General features: G+C 38.5%; 1 protein-coding gene across 1 annotated transcript in view; it reads right to left on the reverse strand.

The window, feature by feature from the left end:
* GPC5 (glypican 5) overlaps positions 1-22669 on the reverse strand; it is a 1279398-nt gene extending 1256729 nt beyond the window's left edge. Inside the window, exon 1 of the mRNA XM_087435760.1 lies at positions 22504-22669. Coding sequence (XP_087291886.1) covers positions 22504-22669 — 166 coding nt within the window. The remainder of the gene's footprint in view (positions 1-22503) is intronic.
* Between the last annotated feature and the right edge of the window lie 780 nt (positions 22670-23449).

Below are 23449 nucleotides of genomic sequence, written 5' to 3' on the forward strand. Positions count from 1 at the left end.
GGCTGGTAAGGGTATAGAATTGCATGGTTATTCTGGAGTACCACTGGGTGACATGGATTAAGAATATGTAAATTTTATGACCCAGTCCTGAGATGAAAAATGTAAGTACAAGTTAATCACAGAGAGTTTGTGGTGAAGGAAACTGAAGCCAAACAAGCTACCACCACCAGGATGACGGATGAGTAAAAGGAGGGAGGTGCATGTTAGATATATGTGGCACAAGAAGCAATGAGCTAGAGATCCATATGGCGATAAGGATGAATTTTAAAAGCATCTTTGAATGACAAATGCAAAGAACAGAATGACATCTTTGGCACAATAAATTACATATATGTAACACTACTGATATTTTAAAAGATATTGTACATATGAGGAAATATACTAAAGAAATTAGAGTGGTTTTGGCAAGCAGAGGGGAGTATAGAGTATAGAAAACATGATTGGGATACAGAAAAAGGGATATTATAAAATAAATTGAGAAAGTTCCAGCATAGGCTGCTAATAAATGTGCCACAAACTGAGAAGCATAACTCCACACTTGATATCCTTAAAGAAAACTGAAAGAGTAATAACAAATTAAGTTAAATTAAAATTCTATTATTTTACAATTAAATTATACTAAATTTTACATTTATTTTTAAATGAAAATGAACTGTCTTGAACTGTAGAGCAGATATACATACACATGAATAGTGGAGAGGTAAGCAAACTAATACCCTCAATTCAATCCCCAACCTGCTAGAATGCATTGGCTTTAAGAAATGTGTTTCCAAAGTTTCCCATATCTCTCAGTCCTACCAAGTACAATAGGCATTTTGTTTCCCACTGAGATCATTTCATCAGCATCATTCTCCTACCCCAATTGTCTGGGGCAGATTTTTTCATAGGCAACAGAATAAACTTCCCAGCAGTAATTCTATTATTGAAACCTGAAACCTGAGCAAACATAAATACCTGCTAAATTAAAGAGCAAATGGCTTTAGATCTTTCTACCTCCACACCTTCAAATATTTCTATATCTAAACCCATCTTCACTTCTCATCTCACAAAAATGTATGTCTCTTCTGTTGAAGTTAGATCCAATTCATCCTGTATTAGTCAGGGTTCCCCAGAGAACAGAACCAATAGGAGATATATATGATTTGTTATAAGGAATTGGCTTATGTGATTATGGAGGCTGAGAAGTCCCACATTCTGCCACCTGCAATCTGGATACCTAGGAAAGCTGGTGGTGTAAATTCCAGTCCGAGTCTGAAAGCCTGACAACCAGGAGTGTCAATGGTGTAAGTCCCAGTCCAAGACTACTCAAGTAGTCAGGCAGAGAGAGAATTCAAGCTTCCTCCGCCTTGTTCTATTTAGGCCCTCAACGTCTTGGATGCCTATCCACATTGGGGAGGGCCATCTGCTTTACTCAGTCCACCAACTCAAATGGAATCTCTTCTGGAAACACCTTAACAGACACATCCAGAAATAATGTTTAACCAGCCATCTGGGCATCTTGTGGCCCAAACTGACATAAAATTAATCATCACACCTCCCATAGCTTTCGGCATCTCATTCATTTCATTCTTTCCTCCTGCTCCTTTAGTTTCACCTTCTATCTTTCTCCTAGCTACTTTCTTATGGACAATACTACTCTTAGATCCAGGCAAGAGGGGACCCTGCCCTGGGCCTCCAGCTCTTAATGTAGTGAGAAGTCCCCACGGCCCATATGAATGTGCCCAAGACCCCTCTTCCACACCATGGGCCCAGAAGCTATGACCTTGCAATTCTCCATTCAAATGGCCCCAAGTACACATTCAAGGCCTGTTCTGGCCTCGATCCCTGATCTGTGACTATATTCAGGCCAAAGGGATATAAATATACCCTCAGGGCATCTCTAAAAATATTTATGCTAGACTTTCTCTTGTTCCCACCATCCCTCTTCTTTTTCACTGGCTTTCTAATGGCAACTCCTAGAGGAACCTCAGGAGCCACATGTCTAATATGGCAAAGCCACCCCGGCAGCACTGGACTGTTCAACTCCAGAAGGTTACACACAAAAAAATAGAATCTTATTTAAGCCACTGTATACTGTGGTCTCTGTTATAGCATTTTAGCCTGTTCCCTAAACAAAGTAGTTCCTCTAATCTTGCACTGTTTCATATCATCTTTTATACTGATGCTAGGGTGAACAATCTAACACAAAAATTTGACTGTGCTACCCCAGCTTAAAATTATACCATGTGTTCCTGCTCCTGAAAACAGTGTTTCTCAAAAAATTTTAAAAAAATAGTCTATAGATTTTTGCTTCCAGATCATTAATGGGAAGAAGGCAAACTGCTTCATGAAAATGAAGATTCCCAAACTGGTTGAATCAGGATGTTTAGGGGAATGACAAGATCTTTATTTCTAAGGCACACTACAAGTTCTTGTTTTGCATACTAAAATTTGAGAGCCATTGACCTCTGTCTCATCTCCCACTTTGCTTCATCTCATGCCATTGACTCCAGTCACACTAAATTAGTTAGGATCCTCTAAACACAGAATGCTATTCCATCATGTCCAAGCCTTTATACCATTTCTCCCCCAGGCGAGGATGCCCTTGACCCCTCTCCTCCTCTATTCTTTCTACTAAAATCTTTCTTATCTTTCCATATTCAACTTATTCCTTTCTGAGGGCCCTTGTTAGGATTAGCCAATCCCTACTTTGATCTCCATTCAGCCCTGTCCAAATCACTATCATAACATGTAAAATATTTTATTATAATTTTATTCCATATCTACTTCCCTCCTCTATGCTGTCAGCTTCTTGAGGACAAGAACTTTGTAATTTCTCCTTTATCCAGCTACTAATTAGTGTTTGTCAAAGACAAATAAGAAAAGAAAGAATGAAAAAAACTGGTCATTCTGTATTAGTCTATGAGTTGCCTTGAAGAGTAACTAAAAATATTTTTATTAAAATAGATGCTCATAAACTAGATAATTTTTAAATATACTATAGGTAAGATAGGTATTTTTTTCTAAAACAAACTTAAAATTGGTAAGGCACACGAAAAATGTGCCTTAAAAAGCTTTATGTTCAAATAAGTTCCTTCAGAACTACTCAAAATTTAGCAATAACAAAACATATTGCTTTTGAATTTAGAGAGAAGAAATATGAGGAACTAGAAGTTCTTACCTAATGATTAAATAGTTGTAGCAAATAAACATACTAATCTATTTCACCCAGGAAATGGGTAAATTATAGAGTAGTAGACTCTACATCTGAAACAGTGTTAACTCAAATATTGAAATCTAGAAAAATAAAAAAGGTAAATAGCACCTCGAAAATTGGTTACATTTCTTAGAGAAAAGCTTTACTATTATATCCAATAAGTTAAAAATTAATAAAATGATGGATTAAAAATCCTAGCAAGTTCCTGGGGTACAGCAGGCTGTCAGTGATATTTGCTTTTCTCTTATCACATAGCCATGATAGCTAAACCTCCCATTTAAATGACAAATACCTCATTTTAAAATTAATCCATTTAGATGCCTGCCCTTGATTCAACTGAGACACTCTATTTCTACCTGCAGGCTCTGTCTCACTACAGATTCTAGTATTAATTGACTCCTAGTCAAGGATTAAGTCCCCAAAATCCATTCTGCATTGGTTCAACATTTTTAGTACCTTTGCTTGTCCTGACTTACACTTAATATCTGAATTCCAGTAACTAAATTATACTCCTACTGTTTATTCCATTTCCAACAATGGGATCAATTTCTGTTCCCCAATCCATATCAGATTACCAGCCTCTATACTCTAGTATCCCCTAAACCCTTGGGATGTCAGTCATGACCATGATGTCCAGAAGGGCTAACAAAATTCCCAGCCACGTCTTTAAACACTGGATTCTGCCAGTCTTCCCCCACTGCACTTTACCATCTAAGCATGCCACCATCCCCACCAAAAGAGTCATTCTTGTCCCAAGAAGGTCCAGTGATGTCATAATGAAATAGAACTACTTGCCACTGCAAGTCCCCGGGATCCTGTAAATCCTCGGAAATCTACTCTAAGTGAAACCAATCAATTGCTATGAGTTCCCACCCTGCTTCTAGTATGGTGCAAGATTTCATATTTCTCATTACTTCTAGAAATGTAATACCAGGTTTATGATTTAGAATCATTATTCAAAAGAATTACACAAAATTGAGGTCAGGAATCTTGTTTACAAAATAATTATAATGATTTGGGTTTTTTTCCTATCATTGATCATTTTACTTCCAGTGTTTATTACAAATTAATATGTTATCTGTAATTACTCCTCATGACTTGGAAACTTTTAAGTAAAAAAAAAAAAGGAATCATATGCATACAGTAGCCTTTTTAAGCCTATGTGTATCTGAGAATGCCTACTATCTTAAATACATTTTCCTTCCACAGTCTATATCTTCTAGCTTTCAGTATTGCGGAGAAGTCCAACATCAACTTGGCTATTAGTCCTTTCAATAACCTATCTTCTTCTGACTGTAAGTTTAAATGACTTTTTTAAATCCTATATAAGTTCAAAAATTTTACCAGAATACAAATTATTTCAATAATAAAAACAGCCACAAAAACAACAATAATATAAATGTCCGACAAATGGCCAAGCTAAGACTTGAAATCTGGCAGCAAGTCTCCAGAGCCCACGCACTTAAACATTACACTACAATGCTTCAAGTCTTTGATTCAGGAATATTTCTTCTACTATCTGATATTACCTTTCCTATGCTTTTCTCTCTCATTCTGAAATTTTTATCATGCACTGGATCTTTTGACTCTTTCGTTCTTCTTGTCTTCTTGTTCATAGTTTACATTCCTTTAACCTTTTCTTCATAATTTAGGAAGTATTTCTCAAGCATATCTTCTAATTCAGTAATTCAGATTCTGTCTATTCTATCTTTCATAAGTTTCACTATATTCTTTAAGAAAATCGTGAATTTTATCTTCAAGTTCCTTTTCTGTTCTCTGATTATTTTTCAAGATATGCACATGTGTCTTATGAATGCAACATGAAATATGAATTAGAGAACAGAAGGTACTTTTTTACTATACATCTCTCAGACTGAAATGCTGAGTCTTTTATAAGTCCAACTGTTTTTCCATTTTTACATGGATGCTTATAGAAGTTATCTGTCTTATGAATGTATTTGGAGTTGCAATAGAGTTTGTCATAATTTTTAAATTTCTCTTCTTGACTTTCAGGCCCAGAAAGGAATGTGAAGTGTCTTCTGTAACGCTTCTTTACTGCTGAGAGACTCAGGAGTTCAGGCGGGATAGGGAAAGCTCACCATCAGGAAAATGCTGTGGAACAGGAAATTTCAAGGCTCTGCCCAGTTTTCTTCACTGTGTTTCTTATGGTCTCCCGAGTGACGCTTCCCTCTCCAGCTAGTACTCTTGCCTTTGTTAGGAACAACTATAGCAGTGGCCCTGCTTTACTTAGCATGCCACCCTTGTTAAGATGCACGTACTTTGTGAATTCCAACACACGCACACTTCAGAAGACATCAATATAATCAATACTTTCCCTCTCATCCACTGTCTCATGGTCTACCATCCCTAGTGAACCCTATAGCTCTGAGCCAAAGGGTGTTAGTAGGGCTGCATTAAGGGTGACATTTATTTCTGGAGTAACAGTTCTTCCACAAGTTACAGCAAACTCTAAGCTTATTGGTGCTTCCCTCATTCTTGTCTTCCATGAACTTTATCATGCAGAGATTTGTCAAATACTTTGGTATTTGGATAATATTCTACTGTAGTTTTCAACAAAGGATACAATTTTTCCTTGTTTTATTGATTTATTCACTTTTATCATAATTTGGAGGATGAAAGGGGAAAAAATAAAGTTAAAATGTTAACATTCTGAATTCTACCTCAGAAAGTTTGATTATCCCCTTCATAAGTACCCTTTGTAATTAGAATAAAACTTCTGAAGAGGCATGCAACACAATACATAATTGTAAAAAAGGACCATTGCATCCCAAAATAACTACAAAGAGTTCTTTATGACCTTTAGAGAAGTTTCTACCCCACAATAAACAAGAAAATAAGCTAGCAGATTCTTTGAATTGAGGCTAAGAGAAAAAGGTGGATGATTGTAAAATCCTTGAAAGTGTTTGTTTACTAGTTCATCCCTGATGACTATGGAAGGTGATGTTAATTACTTATTCTTTCTCTCTAATAATTGCTCTGAATCATGTAACTAATTGCATTATTCTTTGTAGTGACTAACAGGAAACTCAGAGCCAAAATTTTCAGTCCAGCTCACAAGTGTTGATGCCTATTCTACCAAAATGTACATATATTTCATGTCTTAACCTTATACCTGATATCATATTATTTTCCTGACTCTTATTTTTCATATTATTTCTATACTTGGATTCAATTCCTTTCCCACTATTATTTTCAGACTATACGAACCTTTGTACATTGATTTAAACTAATGTTGGAAGAGCTAGGATACACATACATACATAAATAGAAATCTATAGCTAACTGAAAACAAGACACTGAGTGGCTTGACTCCTAACTAAAATTATTAGCTCCTCTAAAAGTTTTATAACTCACTCACAAATAGATAGTTAGAAGGGGCCTACAGTATAAGAATATATTAACTATGCAGCGAGAAGCATACGTCATATGAATAGCCACATACAACATGCAATAAAATTAAGGTTATCCAAACAGCCATGAATCCAAAGTCAATATGTTCCTCTTGTCTTTCAGGACTGATTTCAGCTGGATGGACAACTTTAAAAATATACGGGAAGTTGCAAGATAAGTAGAAGAAAGAAATCATAATCATATTGATTCTACCTCTTAAATAATTTTTAAATCTGCTTCTTTCCATCTGTACTACCATCACACTAATCTCACAGCTAGAAAAGAAGTTTTTTACATGGATACTCTACAGACAAGAAAGGTCTTTTAAAAATGCAAATCTCATCGTGGATCTTATGCTGAAAGATTTCCCATGGCTTTCTATTGCTATTGGGATAAAGCCCAAAATCCTTTGTAAAAGGATAGTAAAAAACGATAGTAAAAAAGGCCTCATGTACCTAATTGCTGCCTCACTCACTCACCTCTTCTGCACTCATTCCATCACTTTCTTAACCTAACAACATGTTCATAAAGTGTGTACTGTGCAAAACCAACCTATACATGAGAACAACTAATTTTACTCCAGCTTTTTCTCTTCTTTGCAGAATGAAGTTTCTTGAAAGGGTGGTCTGAATTCACGTTTCCACTACATTCTCACGTAGTCCTACAATCTCAATTCTGACCCTACCACTTCTCGATAGATACATACACCTAGGTAACTGGTGAACTTCAAGTTGTCAAACCCAAGAGATATTTATGCATTTCTAATCACTTCGACCTCTTTGTGGAATCTGACACTATTTACTCCCCCGTTCTCAGAACTCTTCCCCTTCCTTGACTTCTAGACCACCACTGGCTTGTCTTCAGCAGCCTCAATATTGACATGCCCAATGTTACACCTTCCTCCCTACAGACTATCTCCTACTCCAATAAAAAAAAAAAAAAAAACTGAGAATCATACTAGACTCTTTCTTCCCCTTTAAAGGTTCTAACAATTCTGCCTTCTAAGTCTCTCCATCTGTTCCATCTACTTCTTCAGAGGGCTTCTCTAACTGGTATTAATTAAAAAATGTCCCAGTGGAATGATAAAAAGTGAGCTAAGTCAAAAAACTCTTGCCCTATGCAAATAAATTTGTTTTCTTAATAATTAAATAAATAAATTCTCTCAAGTGTAGTACTTCTCAGAGCTTTAATATGTAAATATGTATTGTGACTCTTTAAGAAACATGTTCAGGGGATCAGCCCCATGGGGTAGTGGTTAAGTGCGCGCGCTCCGCTGCCGGCGGCCTGGGTTCGGATCCCGGGGCGTGCACGGAGGCACCGCTTGTCAAGCCATGCTATGGTGGTGTCCCATATAAAGCAGAGGAAGATAGGCATGGATGTGAGCTCACCACCAGTCTTCCTCAGCAAAAAGAGGAGGATTGGCATGGATGTTAGCTCAGGGCTGATCTTCTTCACAAAAAAAAGAAAAGAGAAGAAAAAAAAGAAATATGTTCAGGATGCAGCATTTCTCCCAAGCTAGTGAGATCCTTTTTGCTAGGAACACTAATTAAACAGCTCTATTAGCTGTTTAATAATATGCAGCAGAATACAGTTTTGGGTTTTGATGGTTATTCTTTTTTAGGTCAACTCAACCAGAGTTTTAAAAAGGACCTCTTAAAGTCTGATAAACGTGTATGTTTCTCTGTGGTGGGTGGGAGTAGGCAGCCCTATAGTGTAAATGGGCTCCTGGCCCCCCTTCTCGGGGGACAGTTCAGGAGATGCTGAGTCTTCCTTCCACCTGTGCTAAATTGCAGAGTAATTTCCTGTTCTTTATTTTGATTAATAAATCAAATGAATTCATCAAATATTGATTAAACATCTGTTCTGTACAAGACATTGTGATAGTTATTAAGGCTACCAAGAAGGAGAGAATGCAGTTTTGTCCCTCCAGGGCTTAATGTAGGGGAAAACACATTTGTAAAAAATTTAATTAATGTGAAAAAGTGCTATGAAAGAAGTATGTACTAAGTTCTATGGGAACACAGAGGAAGAAATGTTTTCCTCTTCTTGGAGAGACAAGTGAGGGGGTCAGAGGAGATTTTGAGCAATATCTTGAATAATTTTTTAACTAGATGCTCTATACTCTCATTACCAAACATACACATATAAAGTAGAAAATATCTCTATTTTATAAATGAGAAATTGAGTTTATTATGCTTAAATCTGTCTAAGGTTCACAAAGCTGATAAGTAGCAAAATAAATTTGAACTCAAACTGGTCAGACAAAATTGGAGGAAAAAGAGGGAATGATATTCCAGAAAGAGGCAACAATATGCAAGATGTATGAAAAGGCATGATTCACTGGGGAAACCAAAAGTATTGAGGTGTAGCTGAAATGGAGTGTCAGGTCTCTGTATGCTGTGAGCTGGGGGAAGTTGTTGGGGAGTTGTGAAGGGTCTGGGAGTTTTCCCTGCTTGCAAATAAACACACTAGCATGCTACTGTTTCATGGATGCTGACAGAAGACAAGAGACTCACAGCACAGCAAGCCAGCAGCATGAGTATGACGTTGGTTACCCTGCTCCCCAGGGGTTCTAGATGGATCTCGCACATGAAACGGATTGCATTACAGGGGAGGAACACTGATCTTGTGGGGGATTCGTCACTTTTACAGCAAGCTGAAACAATCTTGCTCTTTGTCCTGGGAGAAACAATTTTTCAAGGTTGCTTGTTGCAAATACAACACTGAGAAATGGCCCAAGAAAGGGAAGTTAGGGCCTTGCATTCTCAGCATACCCAGTAAAAACATGCAGGACACTCAGGGCCCAAGGTGGATGACCTCTCCCAACAGAGACGTGAGATAGGAGAGAGTAGAAGGACTGTAGGAGACAAGGCTGGGAAAGGAGGCAGGAATTATATCACTGAGAAATTTAAATGCAATACATGAGAGTTTGAACCTTGCCAAAAGCATTGGGGAGCCATGAAAGATGTTTCAAGATGTGCGTCAAACACCTCTGGATTTGTATGTATGACTTAAACAGCTTTTCTAGCTTTTCTCCTCCTTCCCCTTCCCTTCCCCCCACTTCATCTTTATAGTTAATGAAAAAGCTGCCACACTCTATAAAGTGATCCTCTCCTTGAAATTTTTTAACTTGCAACCAAGAGAGTTGGGTCAGTTTCTCCCTTTGGGGAAAAGCTACATGGCAGTCGTATTTTATGCTATATGAAGAAGTTGCTGTGCAACAGGAAAACAGCCTAAAGCCACAAAGAGTAAGAGATTTGCAAACATTCTAGTCCCAAACTTCATTTCTTTAGCCCATCTGCATCTCTGCCCTTCCTTTGTCTTCACTATCCCTTGAGATGCCTCAACATACTTTCAATGCATTTCTTTTATAGTGTAAGACAATTTTAGTTGGGTTTCTGTTACTTGAATCTGAAAGCGTCAACTGGTTTAGAAGGTCAATGTTTCCAGGTTTATCACTTAGGAACATCACCTTTGAAGCACTATCGAAAATGGCTTCCAATGAAGACAAAACTGGAAACAAGACCAATAAACTCTCATAACAGTCCAAGCAACAGATGTTTCTATTTGCCCTTAAAGACATGGCCATAATTAGGTACTCCGATTCAGAGATGACTTTAGAAATAATTCCCAGCTCTGAATTTAGTTTAGAACACCTCAGTAGCTCCAGGGATAATCTGTGAGGAATAATTTTTATTTATGGTAGCTCAGAATCAAAAACCGACCCTTCCAAATGGGGAGAAAGAGAGCTTATGAAGCTGAAGAAGAAGGAGCCAGGTCATGAAGGTCTAAAAAGCTACATAAAAGTCAATACCATTAGGATAAAGAGCAATGGATTTCCTGTTTTCATTGCTGCCATTGGACTCAAGCCCAGGAGCCCTGAAGGCATTATTACACAGAGAAGCTCAGGATGGCAGAATTGTAAAGGCTTCATCTCAGTGTTCCTTTAGGTGTAAATCACATTCATTTGTAAATTTCACTTATCACAGGGTAAACTTAAAATTCTGATTCATTAAAAAAAAATCATCTTTTTCAAGAATTCAAAAGACACAGAAATTTGTAAAGTATAATATTTTTATTTCTCAACTGCTTTTTCCTCCTCCCAATCGATTCCTCAAGGCTAACTACTATTAATGGCATTTTGTGCACTTTGTTTTGGGGTATGTTCATACATAAATCGATACACAAGTAGGTTCCTTTTATTTTGGCTTATTTCTTTTTAATTGGGCCATAGTTTGTTTTTTCCTTTCAACAATGCCGTAAGTCACTTGTTCTACTTCCATTATAAAGCTTTACCTCTCTTGGTTTAATATCCACATGATTAATAATTTATCATTTAATAGACATTAACAGACAGTTACATTAGCTGCAAATTTTTTGTGCAATGAATATATACACATTTGTTTAACTTGACCCATTTACTTTGTGCAATACTTTCCTATAAATTGGAATTGCTAGGCGAAAGGTACACAAAACTTGGAGGCCAGCCCAGTGGCACAGTGGTTAAGTTCATGTGCTCCACTTTGGCTGTCCAGGGTTTGTGGGTTTGGATCTCAGGCATGGACCTACACATCGCTTGTCAAGCCATGCTGTGGTGGCATCCCACATACAAAATAGAGGATGATTGGCACAGATGTTAGCTCAACGAAAATCTTCCAGAAGCAAAATGAGGAAGATTGGCAACAGATGTTAGTTCAGGGCCAATCTTCCTCACCAAAGAAAAACAGTATACAAAATTTAAATTTTGAGTGATAACTGCAGAATTCTCCCATATGTAGAGACAGTTTTCATCAGTCTTCTCTCTGTATTAGATGAGAGTACTCTATTTCATACAATCACAGGAACATTAAATATCATGTCATTAGATATTTTTAATCTTTAGCAATGTGATAGTCCTAAGAAATTGGTTTCCCTCTGATAATGTTGAGCTCAATCATCTCCACATAGCCTTATTAGCCATTTATATTATTTGAACTTCCTGTATGTTTTTTTTTCATTTCTCTTGGAATATTAGTGCCTTTGTTACCAATTTATAAAAGTTCATTTATGATTAAGGATGCTAACCTTTTGGTTGCTGTGCATTACAGATGAAAGGCCATAGGTTTTTCTTCCCAATTAATTTCACTGTGATGTTTACTTTTTTAATTATACAGAAGTTACGTGTTCAAATATAATCATATTCTTTTTTTTTAAGAAAAACAATGGGAAATTATTGAAGGATTTAATATAAGAAAAAAAGATAAGATTTAGTTTTATTGGGAATCAATTGGGAAATGGACTGGCAAGGACCAAGAGCAGGTGTAGGTTGAATGAGTAATCCAGCCATGAAAAGGCACTAGATTAAAGCATGGTGGTAGCAACGATGGTAGACAGAGAAATCATAGGGACATTTGTGAAAAGGAATCTATGAGAATTTGATGACTGGTTGAATTGGTGGACTGAATGGGGATTAAACTACTGTGTTATTCTGGGGTGTTATCACTTCAGTCATATTCCCAACTGAAACCTAAAGAGTTATTCTTCATAAAAGGGGTGAGGAAAAAGGGAGGGAAAGAAATAATTAACTAACAAAAGCATGATCATAAGGCAATTGAATGTGAGTAGAGAAATCATCAATGACTGGAACTTCTAAAAACATTTATAAATTAATTCTAGAACATATTTATGTTTCTACATACTTTAATTACAAATCAAATTATCTCTGAAAGTTATGGGTTTAAATATCTAAAGTATATAGTTTTATCATACAGGATCCTGGAAGGAAATAGATTGGTACTCCCAAATAGGATTATTTAATAAAATTTTTATAAAGCACAGGGTATAGGAAAACTACAAGGGATACTGCAGTACTCCCTAACTAATAGCTGTGGTGAAGGAGCTGTTACTGCCTCTTAAGGGGCCAAGAGGAGAACGTAGTTACCAGAATCCGGAGCGAGTTGTGAGGTCAGCTGACAGGAGCTGTGTGCTTAGGTAAAGGGACATTGCCAGGTTGCAGTGACTCCACAAGGCGAGACCTGGGAACCACCACACCCCACTTGCCCAGTCTTCTTCTCCAGCCATTGCTTCCCATTGACTGCCAGGGGCAAAATGTCATTGATATAGTCCAGGAGCAGAGCAGGTGGAGAGTCCATCTGAAGGGGCAAACAGAGACTTGCCAGCACGCTCCACCTATGTGCCTTTCACAGGGAAGAAAAGTTCTTATCTCCAATCCAGGGGACACACAAAGACCTGTCAGTACTAAGACTTGCAGGAACATGATAAAACACAGTAGAGATTTAACTCCTACTCACCTGATGAAGTCAATCATATGTTGTAGAACCTATCTCTGCTCGCATTTACATAGCTTATTTCCAGGCAAAGTACCTCCCTCTCGACTTTAATTGAATTAGTTTAAATAACATTATTTGGCAAAAAAACAGTCTTTAGTTCTTAAACTACATAATGTGAATAAACAAATTTGATTTTACCATAGAATTAAACCAAAAATAACAAATTATTTAATTTATTAACTAAAATAAAGAATGAAAACATGCACTATGTTTCCAAGAGTACAGGATTAATACTTTGAGGGTGAGTGATAGGAGAAAAATATTTGACAGTTTGGTATTTTATTAGCATGGAGGAAAAGGATTTCTACTATGATTTCTTTGCCTGCTTCCTGATCCAGCATAAAGTAGTTTTTATCTAAGAACATTTGTAATAGAATTAATTATGTAGCATTTGTTGATTATATTACTGCTTAAAAAGCTTTGTCACCATACCATGTGGTCCTCAGAAACCAATGAAAGGGAAAAGGAACAAGCCTGTATCACTCTCCCTGTGAAGAAAGAAAAACATTTTCTGAGAGGTTGCGTTGTTTGCTAAAGATCACATAGGTAATAAGCGATGGAGTCAAGACTAAGCTATTTCAAAACCATAAATTCATTTATTCCCTAAAATATGTGACCATTGTATGAAACTCACTGTAAGTTAAAATGTCTGCTCTTTCCATTTATCTTATGACAACATTTCAATCCTTTGTCGTACCTACTATTTTTCCTTGGTTTGTATGTAAGATATTTCTAAAGATGAATTAAATATGAAATTTTTAATAATCTAAAGCTTATTTGTTCCTCTAAACTTAGAAAAGTAAAAAGTCAAATTTAGTTTTGTTTGTAACTAAAGCTCTTAACTGTAAAAACACATATCCACATATCTTCACCTGACAAATAGTACCCTGAAGCACTCCTAGACTTCTTAGTTTTTTGACTCTTTCAATGTTATTCCTATTTCCTTCACCTTTTAAGTTGATCAAAAAATCTTTTATAAAAATGACTTTTTTTTTTTCCCAGAGTAAAATGTATTCCAAGCCTGGTGAGAACAGATTGTTAATCTCTTCATTTTATTGACCTACTTAAGTTTCAGCTCATTAAACACAGACATTTTCAATGATCAAAAGAAAATGAGCCAAATGTAACTTGCCATAACCTTACTAAATAAGAGAGTCATTCAAAAAGCAAATAAATCTGAACAGATAATTTAATATCGACAATATTCCATTTAAAGAAGATATATGCAATGAACGAGGACATCCAGAAATAACTTTTACATTCATTTGATCAATAAAAACACACTCTTGATGTGTTTTTTTCTCCAACTCCCATCTCAGTTCTTACCCTCTCCCAAAATAATATTGAAGAAATCATGAACTCAAGTTCCTCAAAACTCTAAGACTAGGAAAAGTAAAGGACTACGATCTCTAAAAAGATAGCATCAAAGATTATTTAATTATATTGCCATGTAGAATTATAAAAATTAAAATAATTTAGTTATCATAGCACAGGAGAGAAAAACTAGTAATTCAAACTCACTAACCTAATAAGAGTAATAAACAATTTAAATTATGAAACAAGAAATGTTTACTAACTTTTAAATATGACTGTATTTGAAACATTTAAGTTAATAGTTGAACCATATCAAAATATACATGTCTCATTAGCACTGGCTTAAATAATCCTTCTAGGGTAAAATTTCCTAATACTTCTTGTAAGATATCCTAAATAAATAGCCAACCACACTTCATACAGAAAAAAAAAAACTTTTTCTAAGACATCATTGAAAAGAGGTCTAAAGACTAGGTATTTCTAAAATTGAAATTGTTGAAAATACTTTAGAGACAGATATACGTGCTACTATCTATCATGTTTTGTGATTTAGCTTCAAGTATTAGTCTGCTTATTCTGAAAGGCTGTGGTCTCTCTATTTGGTCCGCATGGAGTCTGGACCCCCAAGTCAGTATCTTTTAATAAACAATCTTCCCAGCTCAGGAATAAGTCCATAGATAAGTGATATGTACTTTACACCCGACATGGAATTAACAAGGGTGGGAGATGGAAAAACTGAATCATTTTCTAGTTCCTTACTATTAATTTCCCCATGGAAAGACACCATTTGCAAGAAATATATTCAAATAAAACACAACCCACGCAATCCAGACCCAAATGTAAATTATATTTGGTAAACTTTATTTTTCTCCATTCTCCCAATGATAGATCAATGAATGTTCTAAGGCAGGTCAGTCACACCGCCTACATGATGATAAAAACTGTGCAAATGAATCCCTTAAATGTTAAATAATCTTCCTTTCCTTGCAGGACATTTGAGGAAACTTTCTTCCAGACATTTGTTTAACAATCCATTTACTCCACTTTAAAAATGTTAGATAATGTGGATAAAAATTCCTTTAAATTTAAACTTAAAAGGGTTGGATAACTTTATAGAATTTGTGGCAGAATTGCATAAGAAAATGTTAACACCACAAAAACCATTTACTCAACAACACAACTGAGGCCAGATCAGAATATATTCTTTAAAACTGCACCTTCTACAGTTCTCATTCTATTAAAATTAAGCATAAAAAACATAAACTCAATAAATTGAGCCTATGAGGCAACTATACATATAAGATTAATTCTATTTTATTAATTATTATTTATTTATTAATTTTGGCCTAATCACAGAACAAAATGATAAATCAATTACAGATCCTGCTCTCTAGTTTATAATCTAATAGAGGGAAAGAAATAGATTTAAAATCAGTATTGCTGCTCTGAGTCTCTACCTTATACTAGAAATAACAAGTATTGATCTATATGTGGTGAGTTTGAGGATTTCACGGCTGATCAAGGAAAAGATGGCAGTGTTACACAATGAGCTTTATTTGGGTGGCACTTTGACAGACTGCATGAAAGAGGATGTCCCTCACAGCAAGAGACCTTCCAGAGACAGTGGTGCAGGACCACCACCCAGAAGAGGAAGAAGGCAAAGGAACTCCCAGGAGAGAGGGGAATTGGAGAGGGGCTCACATGTCTAGGTGATATCACTCAGCAGCAATATGGGAAGTCTCTGAGTCAGCTCTGAGTCAGCAGCTTGGGGTCTTCCACAGCCCCAGAGTTTGTTTTACCTATGGCTAGCAGATGTTGGGTGCAGTTTTGTGGGGTATGCAAAGCAGGTAGGCTCTAAATGGCTAAAAATATGCTTACTTGAGCTAAATTTAAAGCAACTGGGTGTGTAAAAATTTGAGTTTGCCACTGGTGGGCTTTGGGCTAATGGTTCCAACCTGCTATAAAGAAGTAAAAAACCATAGGGGGAGTTCGGGCCTGGTGGCATAGTGGTTGAGTTTGGGTGCTCCACTTTGGCAGCCCAGGCCTCACGGGTTCGGGTCCCGGGCGTGGACCTGCACACCGCTCATCAAGCCATGCTGTGGCAGCACCCCATGTAAAGTAGAGGAAGATGAGCACAGATGTTCGCCCAGGAGCAGTCTTCCTCAGCAAAAAGAGGAAGATTGGCAACGGATGTTAGCTCAGGGTTAATCTTCCTCACACACACAAAAAAATAGGGGCCAACCTTTAACTCATTTATACAACATCATAAAACATAAAAAAATATATAATTGTATATTGATAGCAGAATCTTGGATGTTCAATATCCTGGACTGACTTCCAGAGTTTAACTTAAGAATCAGAGAGGTTCCAAAGATGTAATAAGATGCTTCCAGAAGCTTTACTAAGTTACTGAACAAGTAATTCAACTCTTATTCTGTGCCAGGCACTATTCCAGGCACCAAATAGTGACTATACAGTCACTAAAAAAATTCTTAGAAGGATGTTTAATTTCATGAGAAATACTGATCCGTTCATAATTAGCTACAAAGAAAGATGACATGATTCTACATTCTTTCAAAAAATGTTTATGTGCTTAGCAGAGGATTAATGAGGGCATTGAAAAGATAATGCAAAGAGTTATTGGTGGTTATTTCTGGACAGTAAAATTATTTTGTTTTCTTTGTACTTTTCAGTACTTTAAATTTTCAAAAGAACATGTATTATGTCATAGAAACATGAAAGTATAAAATCTCATTTTCTTCCTATAAAAGTGCATTATACATTCAACTTACATGGCAGCCATATGTGAACCTGATACTGCTAATCAAAAGCTGTCCACTTATTGTGATTCATAGAAGAATGACTGATCATTTTAAGACGGTTTTAGCAGTATCATTAGCAAAACTTGAAATTCTAAAGCTGAAAAGTAGAAGAATTGAGGGTATAATTGGTGTTGTCTTTTCTTCTAGTTAAAGCCAGGCTTTTATAAAACACAGGTAGATAACAGAAAATGGCTATTCTCTATTAAAATTAATTGCTATTGTTATTTAACTGAGTAGATCAGGTACCACATTCACAGATAATCTATTTCAACAAGGCATATGACTGAAGTCTCTCATGACTCCGTTTTAACAAAATGGATTTGTGGTTTCTTGAGTACTTACACCAAGAAGCCATGGATTTATAAATCATGTCTATTCAGGAGAGGCATCTGGTTGTTGGAATGTTGCTCTTGATCTTATACCAATTAATGATAAAAGAAATGTTATAGACTTAGAAAGTGTTCTTATCAAATCTGGAAAGTAAATTACAGAAACAAACACACACAGACAGAAGACAAAAATCCATATTCTAGAAAGTCTCGACAAGCTGGAAACATGGTTGGGGGGAGGGGGGACTAATTATAAAATGCTATTCTTAAGTTCCCCAAAATGCACCCCTCCTAAAGCCAATTATACAAATACAGGATGTTGGACACTTGGCAAAAAGGAACTTAAGTTGTGGGATGGAGGGAGGATGGGGACACATGCAACATTTATATTTGTTAGTAAACTGACTATGAGGGAATAGGGTGTGATTAGTACAATTCAGGCCCCTGAGGGACAGTCGTACTCTATGGCCCTAAACCAGAAAATCATACTTGCTTCCCCATCATTAAGCTTCACTAAAGGCCTGGGTAAAAATGAAACACATGATTCTCTTAGACATCAAAGCACACACCGGATTTCCCAGAGGGGAAGTGATAAGCTGCCCTGACACCGGAACTAGGTCTTGACGTTCACAACTCAACACAGACAACGTGCACAGAATAAAAAACAATGATGAGACAAAACCACTTGAGATGTGTGGTGCAGCAGGATAGCCACAAGGACACCCTGCAACCACAAAAATGACTAAACATGCCCCTCTTTTGACTAACAAGAGTGCCTACTGCTTCTTTATTAATGACAACTACCCCCACCTTAATCTTCCCAACGCCTAGATAAATTGCAAAGACACCCAATTTCTGAATTGCCCTGCTTCATTAAACTGTCCTTATAATCACGGAGCACAAGCCCAAATCCTATAAAAAGCCCCTCTCAACTGCCTCTTAGCAAGACACCCACAGTTCCTGTGCTCTGCGATCTCCTTCACTGCAGCAAGCAAAATGAAGTTAATTTGTTTGACTATAGGTTTGTTTCTGGGGGTTCTTGGCTGGCTGGTGGGCTTCAACACAGGGCAATTCTGATATTAATAATCTGTCCCAACATCAGACTATGGTCCCTTCTATGGCTTTGGAAATTTGAAATTCAAGCAGCAAAAGGGGTTAGTTCATGAGAAACAAGAGTCCCAATTTGAGATTACTGTCAACAAATGACTATGGCCACCAGTCATTCAATTATATGAATCCCTTCAGCACCTTGCATGCACTATGTCAGCTCCCTGAATACAGACAGCAGAACGGTGGTGGTGGCAGTGGAGGCAGTGGTGATGGATGCTGCAGCTAGCAGTGGGGCAGCCTCGTTTATTTCTTAGACTTTCCATTAGTTCATGAAAAGAAACAAAATATTCACCATAACCTAATAAATACCATTTCCGGTAGAAATGTATTTCCTAATTTTAGAAACAAATATTTGACTTTAAAAAAAAATCTAGTTATTACAAAAAAAAATCTGATATATGGAGATCTAAAACTAATATTTTGCCCTTAAAGGCCAAGTCCAGAAAATCAAGACTCAAAATAAAAAATTGTAATGACAATAACACATTTTTGAGCACTCACTATGTGCTTGGATTTGTGCTATTTTATATACATACGTTATTGCATTTCATTTTATGCAACAACCCTTTAAGAACTAATATTCCCATTTCACAGATGAGGAAACAGAGGTTCAAAGAGGATAACTGATTAACCTAGAACACAGAGCTACAGGTGGCAGAACCCAAGTTTTGAAACTCAAACGTCTATAATTCCAAACTCCAAGGTTACCAGGTAGATTTTGGGTATGAGTGAAAAAACACTGTCCTTGAAGTGATTGTAAAATTCACTTATAATGAAACCACTTAAAAAAAAAAAAAAACCACTATAGAGCACCACTTCAAGTGTCCAATAGTATTAGAATTTCTTTTTACCACATCAAGTTTATTTTTATTATCCCATTTATAGCCAAAAGCTACCAAAAAAAAAGTTATCTTTCACAAACTTCTCTGTATCAACGAACATCCACATTTTAAAAACCAGTGGGTATATAAATTATCTGAACGTAGTCTTGGATTTTTTTATAAGCGTCTCCTTTCTGAATTATCTTCTTTAAGAAAGGAAATACTAATGCATGTGTGAACAATGCATGTGTGAAGAGAATTTCAATGGGAAAGCATTATCCTTCGTCCCCAATAAATAAAATAAAAATAAAAGGACCTTTAAAAGACACTTTCACTAACTGTTCTTTTCTGAATAAAATAAACAAGAGCAAAGGGCACCTTGACTACTACTTAGGAAATAGAATCAGAACACAGGGAAATCTGTAATTCTAATCACATTTACACCTTCTCTCCTTTTTTTACATTTCTCATCCAAACATCCTGAGGAGCTCAACAGGCTTAAAAGAATTGGAGCAGGGTAGAGAACAAAAGGTGAGGGAATCTGAGAAACGGCTTACACGGCTGTTCTCACCATTTTCATAATTTCAAATGGGTTAACACAGTTTTCAGAAGACAAAAACAACACAAATGTAGGAAGAAACTGTAAAAAGTTATTCCACCTGCTTATAGTATAAAAATGGCATTTTGGCTAGATGTCTCAGGAATTAACCACTCGTGGACAAGAAATGCAAGAAAGCACTAAAAGAATAAACTTTCAAGGAAAACAAATATCAAATTTAAATGTATTAGTTTTAATCAAAGAAAGCCTATGCGCTAAATACATACATTTGTTACAAAGAATATTTGTATTCTTATGTGAGAATGACTACTTAGATATTAACTATGTTCTCTCTTGAGATTGAGGATAATTTAGAAAATAAGATAGCCAAATACTATACATAATCAAGCTAAATATTATAGACCATATATAAATACAAAAATAAAGAAAAGTATTTATGAAGCAGGTGGTATGTGAGGTTTACTCAATTTGGGAATGAGATTTTTTGTGTGGGAAGAAGAGAAACATCAATGTTAAAAGAAGCAGTTTAATATTACATTTAATTACTCAAATAAAACAATGACCAACAGTACAGAGAAAAGAAAAATTCAGAATTATATCAAAGATATCCGCGAATGCTTTTCATTGGGGGATTCTAATTCAGAATAATACTTCCATGTGACTTTGTCTTAATGTAAATGTCAAAGGAATTTAGCACGTCTTTTCACCAGCACCACTGGTGTCTCTAAGAGTGCAACCCTGCCCGGCCCTTTCAGTAGGTGCTGCTGTGATTCCTCTGTCCCCCTAGGCCACAGATGAAGAAAGGTACCAGCAGTGAGGAAACAATCCAGAATGTCCTAGAAAAGCAGGTGCTTGCCATCCTGGCTCTTTTTGTGTGTCATGTTTATCAAATGCAAATAAGTACAACCATTTCCTTCTCTGTAGGGCAGACCTTCATTTTCTCCTTACATCCTGGTAAAATGCTATGCCAGTGATTGATATTCTGGAAAGTTCCTCTTCAAAAGAGATGGCATGCACAAGGTTCCAGAAATGTAACAACTTCTAGTCAATGTGTTGCTCAGTGGGTACCAGAAATACTGAGGTATAAGAGGTGGGTGAAATCAAGGCCTTACTGGGGAGCAATCAACATTCCCTGAACATTGCCAAAAGTATGGTATTTGGGGTTAAATCTAATAAAAGAGGTGAGGATTTCACAGCTCAATGCCCTCACAGCATCCATCTCCCCAACATACACACCCACTTTAGTTGTATTGACTACTGATAAGAGAAGTTTATTTTTAATGAAAAGAACACACTGAAGTAAGAAAACAGGTTTATAAGGGGGTACTATTGTTTGAGAACAGAAGAATTGCCCTAAGCTGAGAATATCAACTATGTTCTTTCAAGTGGCATAGAAAAAGCACCTAGCACAGAATATATTCAAATAAAATTTCATGTGTTTGTTTAAAAGCCTGGTCATGTAAACTGAAATGGACTCAGTGTTCCCAAATGCCCAGATTTTCCTTGTGGGATGACTCGAGAACTGAGTCCACAACCAGCAAAACAATCAAGCAAAATAGCTACAGTTCCGTACTGCTAAGAGCAAGTCTTCTCACCCGAAAAACTCGGGCAGAGGACGGATTTTACAGCCAAGCATCCTCCACAAGTTCTTTGTTCAACCAATAAGCTTACAGCATTCGTCTGCTTTAGCTTCATAGTCAGGGTGCATTGCTTCAGTAAGATCTTAGCTCCAGACACCTGCTATTACGTTTGACAACTAAGACCTATTCTTCCAGACGGAAGGGAAACTGGAAATCCCCCCAGCAGAAGGAAATTTGCCCCTTGGGGACGGGGATCAGGGGTAGAGGTGCCGGCAAAAGGCGCTTACGGGAAGCAGACTCTACGTTGGCCACACTCACTGTCTTCTTTCCCCTTCAATCCCTGGCATATTTCATCCATGTTAAGTGGCTCCCGAACACACTCAGTGTGATCGCCTGTTGCCGTCACACCTTTCAGGCGTTGAAACTACCCGGTGGTTCCGGCAAGGAGGGCTTGGTGCCAGCGCGCGGAGGGGAGGCTAAGGGTCACGCCGGTGTGGGTGTACGGGGTCCGAGTCATAAGCACAGAGGAGACCGGCTGCCCCTGTCAGTGCACCATTCTCCAACAAAGGAGTATAACGCAGGTTTGTGGTTTTAGTATCAAACTTGGAGAGACCAACCCAACTCCGTGCCCTACACGAGAAAGAGGCAAACCGAGGCCCCCCGGCGGGGCACCGGTGAAATTCCCACTCGCAACAGAAGCGCGGTCAGGCCGCGCCGTCCCCAGCTGTCAGCTTTACCGGCCGCTTCCAACGCAGCAGCCGAGACTAAGAGCCCGGGCGGGAAGCAAACGCCCAGAGCTCGGCTGAGCCGCAGGAGGAGGCAGGGAGTCCCCGGAGCTGCGCGGCGCTCTGGATGTTCACACCAAGCTTCCCCAGAGGCCTCCCCGGGATTCACCTCGCACGGTCGGAGGGCCTGAAAGGGCATCTGCCCACGAAGGACCACCCCCAGAGCCTGGGGAGCACAGGGCCGGCGCTCAAGACGCCCCGGCCCGCGCCCAGGCGCGCTGCTCTGCGCCGGCCAGCCGCGCCTTACCTGCCCGCGGCGAATCCGGCAGCCCCTTGACAGCTCCCACGAGGCGCCACTGGAAAAGTTTCCGAACTTCTTCGCAGCTCTGCACGCCCTCGCTTCGGGTAGACCCGACGAGAGCCAGAAGGAGGAGACAGCGACAGCCCACGAGCCAGGTCTGTGCGTCCATCATCGGTGTCCTTGGCACCCCTTCCCCCGCCGCGGACCCCACTCTCCCCGCGCGCCCTGCGTTGCAGGCGCTGGAAAAGGTTCGGCGGTTGAGGTTCCCAAGAGGTGCGGTCTAGCGGCGGGCGTTCCGGGACCGCTCTGGGATGCCAGCTTCACCTGGGAGCGCTTGGCTTTCTCCAGAGGAAGCCCGAGGCTGAGACAGCAGAGTTCTCGGGCAGAGCGCCGCCAGGTCCCCCTCTCTGGCGAGGGCGAACTGGCGCTGCGCAGGCAAGGAGAACGGCTGGAGCCGCACGGAGTCCGCGAGCATCCGGCTGTGGCCACCGCCGACGCCGCGGGCTCGGCTCGAAGCCACCAACCTGGGACGCGCCCGCCCGCAGCGCTCCACGGGCAAGCCCCGCCCCCGCCCGCTGTCAAGCCCCGCCCCGCGGCCAGGCCACGCCCCCGGCGCGCCGCCCGGGGCCACGCCCGCCCAGCTGCTGTCAACGCTGGGCCCACGCCGGAGAGCTATCAGAGCCGCGCTGCCTGGAGCGAAGAAACAAATAAATAAAACGAAACCCAGTCCATTCTGGGGAACAACAGTCTGATGAAAAGAAGAACGAATGTATGAAGAGGCTCACAGGAGATAAGGGATGAGAAACACCAACTGGAACTAAAATGAAATATTTCCCTATAAATCAAGGTCCTCAATACATAGGAATTTGTATTCAAATTGCATGAAATGGGATCTGGGCACAATACGAAAGCAAAAACTATAGTTAAGATCCAAATTGAGAGACTTGATAGC

This window comes from Ceratotherium simum, chromosome 10, assembly GCF_057802395.1.
Source record: "Ceratotherium simum simum isolate JZ-2026a chromosome 10, ASM5780239v1, whole genome shotgun sequence".
Lineage (NCBI taxonomy): Eukaryota > Metazoa > Chordata > Mammalia > Perissodactyla > Rhinocerotidae > Ceratotherium > Ceratotherium simum.